Source organism: Trachurus japonicus, chromosome 7 (assembly GCF_045865225.1).
Source record: "Trachurus japonicus isolate A0001 chromosome 7, Traja_1.0".
In the NCBI taxonomy this organism is placed as follows: Eukaryota; Metazoa; Chordata; class Actinopteri; order Carangiformes; family Carangidae; genus Trachurus; species Trachurus japonicus.
In genome coordinates this window covers 8,436,917-8,446,433 of record NC_140913.1, presented here as the reverse complement: position 1 = coordinate 8,446,433, position 9,517 = coordinate 8,436,917, and the positions used below count along the sequence as shown (strand labels likewise).

At 40.3% G+C, this 9,517-nt stretch overlaps 1 protein-coding gene and 1 pseudogene across 2 annotated transcripts in view; both read left to right on the top strand.

Moving 5' to 3' along the window:
- The first annotated feature begins 4,475 nt into the window (after window positions 1-4,475).
- Window positions 4,476-7,284, top strand: LOC146984162 (nuclear factor 7, ovary-like). Its single transcript, XM_085781072.1, has 2 exons — window positions 4,476-4,794; window positions 5,985-7,284. Exons 1-2 carry the CDS (start codon window positions 4,537-4,539, stop codon window positions 7,149-7,151), a joined length of 1,425 nt encoding a protein of 474 aa, XP_085637198.1. The 5' UTR covers window positions 4,476-4,536; the 3' UTR covers window positions 7,152-7,284.
- A 1,736-nt stretch (window positions 7,285-9,020) lies between these two features.
- The window catches only part of LOC146984161 (nuclear factor 7, ovary-like), a 4,026-nt pseudogene continuing 3,529 nt past the window's right edge, over window positions 9,021-9,517 (top strand). The window contains exon 1 of the transcript XR_015036138.1: window positions 9,021-9,341. The product of XR_015036138.1 is annotated as a nuclear factor 7, ovary-like (transcript). The remainder of the gene's footprint in view (window positions 9,342-9,517) is intronic.

Sequence of the window (9,517 nt, the reverse complement as noted above, 5' to 3'; positions counted from 1 at the left end):
CAAAGGATGCAGAGAAAGAAACAGAGACTCTGTGATCAAAATGTTCGACACTGATCGGAAAAGATGCTGCAGATAACAGAGGAAACAAGACATCCATTTCGGCTGTGGTCATGTGGATGCTCGGGTGTCCACGCTGCTGGTGCTGAGTTTGAGCAGCTGCATCAGGCGCATCCTTTCCAAATCGCCACCGGTGCTGCACATGAAACAGAAACGCTTACCTTGTAACGTAGCTTCGTGTAATTCGTCCAGTTTTTCTCTCACTATGCTGTGTCAGCCGGAGGGCGTCGGAGAAAGAGCTAGAAAATGTGTTAGTCTACATCAGTGGTGACTGTTGGTTAGCGCCCCTCTTTTATGAAGAGCGCAGGTTGTAATCGCGTTGTCGGCAGCGTGTATGGAGGGTCATTAGTGCCACCCAAAGAGGAACATGCTATTAAGCTTTAGACTATGAAAAATATAATCAAGTCAAATAAAACAAAACAATATCAAATTTAAAAAGGCTAAACGCTAATAAAAAAAATTGTGAAAAATGACTGAGGATATATAGGCTATATATATATTAAAAAAAGAAAGTTCATTGTTTTGTTTTGTTTAAAATATTTATGGGATATTCTAATATTAATTTTATATTTCTAATTTTCATTACTATTTTACAGGATCCTGATTGGATTAGCAACTCCATACTCCTTCTGCACCAACCGCAGCTTTAGCCCATGAACAGTGTGGGGCCTTACATATAGTTGCAGAGTAGTTGGCCTTTCAAGAGTTGACAGCTGGAGGTGTATTGTGTTGAGCACATATTTTGACAACTTTGGTTAAGGTGTTGCCTGTGGGGCTAATTTACAAAGTAGGGCTAGTGAAAAGATATGAAACAATAACCAAAGCAGCCTGGGTTTTTATCAAGGGGGGAGTTGTGGGTTCTACAAGTGAAGACCACTTCCGCGTTCAAAAAGCTGCAGTACCCCGGCGGCCTCTGGGGGCTGGCTCCAGAAGGGAGCAACTCCAATTGAGCCCCATGTTAAAATAGCTCTGAGGGGGGTGAATTATTATTTTTTTTAACTCTACCGTTTTACTATTATTAGGTTTAAAATTCTCGCCAATCAGGGCGCGGAAACGTTGAGTGACAGGTCCGGAGACCGCTGCTTCGAGGCCGTTCGAGGTCAGTGGGCGGGTTCTCAGCCGGTAAATCCAACATGGCGCTGTTCAGGCCGCCATATTTGAGTCACAAAAACGACTCCCCAAAACCAATGGGTGACGTCACGGATGCTACGTCCACATTTTTTATTGGGACTCTTTAATACAGGACACCCCCAGCCTCACCCCCCTTTCCACCCCCCTTCCTGTTTTGTCACTGTAGTTATCACAGAAAGAGTATAAAATGGATAGGTGGTGACAAAAGGTTACAGATGGGTACACACATGAACTCTTTATGTCAAACATAATGAAAACTTATGTCTCCCGCAGGTTTCCTCTGCTTTCAGTTGAGCTGAGAATTAGTACTGAAATGATGTCAGATGTTGATCACCAATATTATTTTCCAGTGTTTGAGAACTACTGATGACATAGTTGGGAACCACATATTTAAGCAATATAAATATTTCCAGGCAAAAACAAAAATACTTATTTTGTTTCAGTTTCAGTTTTAGTCAGACTTAGGGTAATTCTTTAGTCATTCTTAAATGTTATTTCCAACAGTCACTCCTTCCAGGGCTGTTGCCAGCGATTGAGCTCTACTGGGGCACAACTCAGTCTGAACCGACTTTGCTTATACCTTTATCAGTGAAGTGTAGTGCCCATATGATATTTATTTTGGGGCACAGCTCATTTATACTGGTGATAGTGCCCCAGTAAAAGAGGTCTGGTGATGCCCCTGTGTCCTTCCATCCAGCTGCTCTGGGCTGTGTTGTCATCATTACAAATAATCTCTATTTTCTCAGCCATGGTAAATGAGAGGCACAAGTTTACGTATATTCTAAAGTTTGTTTTCACAGCAACGTCTAGTCCTGAACTAAATTGGTGATTTCTAAGTCTAAGGCTGCAAATTGGCCCTCTGAGTTGTGCTTAAAAGTAATCCACAGGGTTTCTTGAGATAGTTAAAATTGTCTGCTTTTGATTATTCATCCTGGTATAACAGTACAGCTACATACTACATACAACAGCATGTTCTTGTCTGACCCACATTTAGAGATGTGTTACTGCTGCAGATAATTATAGTTTACTGTCAAAAGTTGTACAATAGCCAATGGAAACACGTGAAAGTATTTCATTTTCCTATAAAGCTATTTATATAAGTTATATTGTTTACATTCAGTATTGTGTCTCCTTGTTCGGCCTCTGCTGCGGCTTGTGTTTGGCACTAATCACCTCCTATACAAAACTCACTGAATTCAGGAGAATCTTATTAACCAATGATGTTCAGCCTCTGTGGTGCTATCAGCTTTGGACCAATGGCTGTGCTGAAAACTCAAGCTGAACCAGCAGTTGATAGTTACCACAATGACTGATAATAGCTCTGTGGCTTGGTCATGACCTTTGCAAAGTTCATAATAAAGGATTCAAATATGTGTCACAGACCGTGCTGTCTGTTGCATTTCCTGTTACGATCTGTTAACAAGGAAGACACAGGTTGAGTTTCAAAATTAGTGTTGAATATAGAGCTTTGCATTTCTCCTCAGCATCTCATATCTCATGGTGAAACACAGTATACTGACATGTCGTATTCAGATGTAGTGTATTTGCTAAAACATCACTAATATCTCTAAGGGATACGAACCTGTGGCTGCATACAGGCCAGCAGAAGAGCTGGCAGTGACATGGACTGCAGTGCTTAGAGCGGTGGTTCTCATAGAGCATGGAGCCACTGCAGGGGAGGGTGTCCTGGAGTGGAAACGGTAAATGTAAATAAACCAGTTTTTCTAATCGTAACCATTATCCCTCTTCATACTACCATGCCCCCAGATGCCTCCAATGTGAATAAAAGGGAGACATTTATAATCCCCATTCTGTACAAGGCTTCAGCAGTTTGACTTAAATTGGTCAAAGGGATATCACCCAATGTTGCAATAATATAGATTAGATTCTCTATGTGTTTCTGTCCTCTATTGCAGCTCAGCATGAAAACACTATTGGTGGAGATGTATTTATAGCCTACATGGATCCCCATTAGCTAATGCCTAGACAACTAGCAAGTATATTGATTCATTGCTCTGACATGTCAAATGTGAGGTATTTAAACCTTAAAACTGTTAGCTCCTCCTACTTTCTTTTTAAGTCTTCAATAAAAAAATGGTTAGCCAACCGATAAATTCAATCAAAAGAGCCGTGAAGCACCAGATTATTGTATTGTTTGTTTGTGTGTCTGCTTTGTGTTTTTGCGGTCTCTGTTTGGGGCCTAATCTCTTGTTTTATCTATTTTATTTTGTTCTTTCTCTTCAGTGTTGTATGCCTAGTGTCTCTCTCCCATGTTTTTAGTCCATGTGTTGTGTGTCTGTCTTCCTTGTTTTAAATCCATGTGTTCCGTCTACCATCAAATAGGACCACAATGGAAATAAGCCTTTGGGCTTTATAGTGTTTTTATCCTTTTGAACACTTGTCTAATGTTGTTCAATAATGTTTTCAATCAATCAATCAAAAAAAAAAGTAAACAAATCTCAGTTGATGTTAAATGAATGATCAAGCCAAATTGGTTAAGGGGAACTGCATGAACATTTACATTTAAAACTCCACCCAGCAGCAACCTGCAGTTTCATCATCTCACCACCAGAGTATGACATTACACTATTCTATGTAGCTTTGATGAGTCTTTAAAAAGGGCTAGTGAAGTGATAGAGAATACATATATGTTTCCCATAGAAGACTAGTAAATCTGTTTGGGGGGTTACAAATGTGCCAATCTTTGTATTTATCTTAGCAATGGGGCTACTAACGTGAGTCATACATGGGGTGTGGATTTTCCATGAAAGTGAAATAAATGCTGAGCCACCAGTCTGCCAAGACCAGGAGAGGGAGTCAGAGATGACAGTTTCAACTAGTTCATGAAAAGAATATGCCCCCTTCTGTCTGCCTGTCATCGTCTGGGTCATGTGTGCATTGCTTCTTTGTGCCAGTAACCCAGATAAGTTTTTTTATTACTATTATTTTCAATAGGCACAGAGGCATAGGGGTAAATAACATAACATAAAAATAGAAACATAACAGCCTTATCGTGAAAACATGGTGCATGATGGCCTTTTTGTTTTGGTCCCAAAACATTTTTTTAAACCGTAAATGGTGGATTATTTGGATAATATAGGTCTACATCAATCTATATTTGTCTGTAACTATACACAACTGTGATTTTTTTTTTAAGGAAAATACTGTAATCAAACTGTTAAAATCTGGAATGAAACCTGAGCTCAAAGCCCTATGTCACTGGAGGTGGGGCAATTAAGTGATAGGCTGAAGTGCTAGTTTAACACAGAGAGAGGAGGGACACATCACGGGGTGTTTGCCTGTTTCAGGGAATAGAAAGTGACTCTTTCAAGAAGAAAACAAGGCACCATGGCATCTGCATCTTACACTGAAGATCTCTCTTGTTCTATTTGTCTGACCATCTTCAATGATCCTGTGACCCTCCCATGTGGACACTCTTTCTGCAGGGAATGTATCACACTTTCTCTGAGTTCAGTGCCTCAGTGTCCACAGTGTCGGGCAGCTGTCTCAACGGAAGGGAGATGTTTGATGACCAATCACATTTTGAAAAGTCTGGCCGAGAAAGAAGCTAAGAGGCGGAGGGGGAAACATGGAGATGGAGAGGAGGTAAGTTTTAGAACCACTTTCATTTTCATTCTTTGTTGTAAGTTCAGAACAGTTTCAGTCATATAGGTTAAAAAAACACTTTTTTCTTCCTCAACTGGTACACCTGAGTCAGGTTTGTAGGTATCCTTGCTCACATACATGCACAGCATGCAAATGTTTACTTGGGTTGGATTGAACATGGCTTTATGATAACCACTCATCTGATGGTAGAACTTTGGAACTATACTTGGGTCTGTTATGGAGGAATTTGTTGTGATGTCGGTGAAGAAGAAGAAGTACCAGAGTCCTGGATGTCTTATGCTGAAGGAGTTTATTTAGGCTCGATCGAGGAGACAGAAAAGTCGTCAACACAACATGAGTGTGTGACACCGCCTCAATTCTAAGGGCCAAACAGCAAAGCTGATTCTTATGCTAGAGAGGTGGACGGAGACAGCAAAGGAGAGACATGTTAACATCCAATTTGCTTTAGTGCATAACGAAACAAACGAAAAAAAAAGATAAGGATTCACACCAGCTAGGAAAAAGTGTTATGGTTAGTGACGGTTAGCGTTATCATCTAACTCTACAGTTGTGTCTGCAGCCTGCCAGAGAGTGAGATTGAAGACGCCAAAGAGGGACCATGGCCTTGGCATGTTCCTCAGAGAGAAAGTAGGGCAGATAAGTGACCCCAGCAGTAATCTAACAGAAAGTTCTCTGATAGCTCTCCACCATAACACAGAGGGATTGACCATTACAAACTATCTAGGGAAGTGAAATTATTCTCTAACAGGGTCATTGTCCATTCCGAAGACTTATTTGTAACCATTATGATTATGACTTGCAAGACATGCCCTTTTCATACTGTACAGACAGTATACTCCAAACATGCTTTCCTTTTTGTTAAACTGATCGCATGACATTTATTCAGGAAGAAATTTCCTACAAAGGATGCCGCCCATGAGTTGTGACAGATTATACAAGTAATCATAATTTTCTGAGCAATTTAAAATAACAGTCAACTTAGTGTATGTAAACATCTGACCGAATGAAACTGTGATGAAGAGAGAAAAAAATGAGTAAAGCAATCTGTCTGAAAGTAAATGTTAAACTTCTGACATCAGCTGTAGGCGAGCATGTGTCTTTTACAGTATCTCTGCCCATTCATTTTGAACTATAACATCATCATTTTGGTTGTTTTCTTGATTTTAAAGGTTGATGACCGGTTGTGCCCTGAACACGAAGAAAAGCTGAAGCTGTTCTGCATCACAGATCAGCAGTTAGCTTGTATCATATGTCGAGATGGGGAGAGGCACGAAGGACACAAGTTTAAACCAATCAAAGAGGCAGCTGCATCAGTCAGGAAGGAACTGGATGCGTTTGTGCAACAGGTTTGTGGTGATATCGTTGCTATAGAGAGTCTGGCCAACACACAGAGGAAAGAAATAACAAAAACCAAAGAGAAGTCTCAGCAGCTGAAGACACAGATCTGCAGACAGTTTGAGGAGATGCACCAGTTTCTGAGGAAGAGAGAAAATGAGATCCAGAAAGACCTGAAAGACAAAGAGGAAGAGGCCGTTGAGAAGATGGACGAGACACTGAATGCCATGGAAACGGCTTTGTCTGAGAACAGAGAGCTGGAGGAAAAGGTGACATCGGTTCTGAAAATCACAGATTATGAAAACTTCTTAAAGAGCTGGACTGAGGAAAACAACATGGTGGATGTAAAACGCTCATTTCAGCCAAGAGGAGGAAATCTCAAGGTGGTGAATCCCTCTGTCTCTTTGGGGCCTCATGAGAGTCACCTGCAGTTCTTCATGTGGAAGGAGATGCTTCAGGTGATCAAGCAAAAACCTGAAGACCTCTCACTCAAAAGTAACAGCAACAACATAACAGTTTCTGGAGATGGGAGGAGTCTGATGTACAGTCCCAAGATTGTTCAATCTAATCAGAGAGGCAGTAGGGTTCGTTACTGTAAACAATGTGGCACTGGAAAACATTACTGTCCAAGTTACACTGAGGACATGTCTGTGCGTTATGCTTCTGTGTCCAGCTCCACTGTGTTCACCTCTGGGCAGCATTATTGGGAAATAGAGGTTGGTGAAAGGAGCTACTGGAAAGTAGGGGTACAAAATCATTATCTGAGCTACAATGAGAAACAGTACGAGACATCTTGTCAAAACACTGTCGCAATCCTAACTGTTACACCTCAAAAGATAGGGATTTACCTCGACTGCCAATCAGAGGAGCTGTCTTTCTATGATGCAGAAAACATGACACACATTCACACTATGAAGTGTTCAGTACCAGTGGCAGCATATTTGGAATACAAATATAGCAAAGGAGCAGATCATAACCCCCTCAGGGTGTGCTGGTTCTGAGGTCTGGATGTGGTTTAGTGACAAGTCTCATCTCACCAGTCCTCCAGTCCAGAATCACATTGTTCACTGTCCCCGTCTCCTCCTGTTGTTTGAAGTGGACACAGAAACTTTCACAAACAGAAAGGAAGCAGCTGTAGGGGCCATGAAGTGTGTTTTCTGTTGGTTAAGGTTAAGGGTTATTTTGGTGTTGTTTATTTTGATTATCATTTAGTTTAATATGTAATCATATTTAGTAGCAGGTCGCATGATAATGGGCGGGGTCTAGGACTTATTATGTTCAGCTGTTGCTTTTCTTTTGTGTCGATCCTGTGAAAGTTGTTCTATACTTTTCATTTTCCTGCTACATGGAATTTAGCTTCTTCAAATTTACTTCATTCCTTTTCATTTTATTTTCCCTGATAAGGTGTGTGGTGTTTATTATTAATAATGTGCATGATGTAAAATTAAAGAGATTGTATGCTGTTAACATGTCTTGGACAGGAAATACCTGTAGTGTGTCTGTGTACTGTAGCAAGTTGACCCATGTTTTGTGTTATTTTACCTGTGAATAGTAATCATGAACAACAGTGAAAAAAAATTGACATTTTTGTGTTACTAAAAATGTTGTTGCTGTCAGACTTTTACTTTGCTTTTTTTTCCCTTGAAGGTTTGTGTCTCACTGTGCAGAGCATGTGCTGAGTGTGATGGAGGGGAAGTTTCTCTGTGTTCAGTTTTAAAGTGTTGATGATGCTGACAGATTTGAAGATTCATTCGGTGACCACCCCAAACTGCACTGTATTATACTCTAAAGAAGTGTATGCAAAAAAGCATCTGAATTATCTTTGTTTGTAACAGAATTTCAGTTGATACCAAATTAATGAATAAAATGTATTTTAAAATCAATAGTGATGCATGTTGTTGTGCTTCTTGCTGTCAGTGATTCTGTAACTTATGGGACACTGTTTCTGCAAATAATGCATTACCCTTATTAAATACTGTATTCCCAAAGTTTATCTGAAGCTACTTTGAGGCCTTAGCAGTGTGACGTAGACAAATGAAGAGGATGTCATTCAAGGTGAAAATATTTTAGTGTCATTCCCTTGTTGAAAACAGTGTGTATGGAAACACATCAGGATCCAGTTCACCTCTCTCTCTCTCTCTCTCTCTCTCTCTCTCTCTCTCTCTCTCTCTCTCTCTCTCTCTCTCTCTCTCTCTCTCTCTCTATCTCTGTGTGTCCATGTTTTCTTTTGGGGTGTGGATTTTCCATGAAAGTGAAACTAAGTATACTGTAATGCCGAGCCACCAGTCGGCCAAGACCAGGAGAGGGAGTCAGCGATCTGGGTTCCCAAAAAGCCACAGTTATTACGTAACAGTTTCAACTAGGGATGGAGTGGTTCATGAAAAGAATATGTCCCCTTCTGTCTGCCTGTCTTAGTCTGGGTCATGTGTGCATTGTTTCTTTGTGCCAGTAACTCTGATAAGTTTTTTTAATTATTACTATGTTTTTCAATTGGCACAGAGGCATATGGGTTCAATGTAAATAACATAAAAATAGAAACACAAAAGCCTTATTGTGAAAACATGGTGCATGATAGCCCTTTTTTTTTTTTTTAGCAAAATGACATGTACCAAAACTGATTTTTTAAAACTGTAAATGGTGGATTATTTGGATAATATATGTCTATCAATCTATATTCTGTACATAACTGTGATTTTTTTTTTAAGGAAAATAATCAAGCTGTTAATCTGGAATGAAACCTGAGCTCAAAGCCCTAGTGACATCACTGGAGGTGGGGCAATTGTAGGAAATAGAAAGTGATGTGAAGTGTTCGGCCAGTTTAACAGAGAGAGCAGGGAGACATCAGGGGTGTGACTGTTCCAAGGAATAGAAAGTGATTCTTACGAGTGTTCTAGTCAGTCTGTTTGACAGAGAAAAGGAGAAGACAGGGAGCCATGGCGTCTTCCTCTTACACTGATGATCTGACTTGTTCTATTTGTCTGACCATCTTCAATGATCCTGTGATGCTGCTATGTGGACACTCTTTCTGTAGGGAATGTATCACACGTTCTCTGAGCTCAGTGCCTCAGTGTCCACAGTGTCGGGCGGCTGTTCCAAAGGAAGAGAAATTTCTTTTGACCAATCACATTTTGAAAAGTCTGGCTGTAAAAGAAGCGGAGAAGCAGAGGGGGAAACATGGAGCTGGAGAAGAAGTAAGATTTTAAATAACTTTTGGACACATTCATGATCAGTGATACCATCATGGTTCCAGCGTCTTTATGTGGGCTGCAAACTCGGCCGCTTAATTAATTGATAATTAATGGTTTTAGTCATTTTCAAGTCATATGTTTTATGTCTCTGGGTGCCCTATGGTACCATTAATTCTTAA

Coding starts and splice junctions, on each gene's coding strand:
- LOC146984162 (XM_085781072.1), top strand. CDS start 4,537: ATGGCATCTGCATCTTACACTGAAGATCTCTCTTGTTCTATTTGTCTG. Junction 4,795..5,984: donor AACATGGAGATGGAGAGGAG/GTAAGTTTTAGA, acceptor TTGATTTTAAAG/GTTGATGACCGGTTGTGCCC.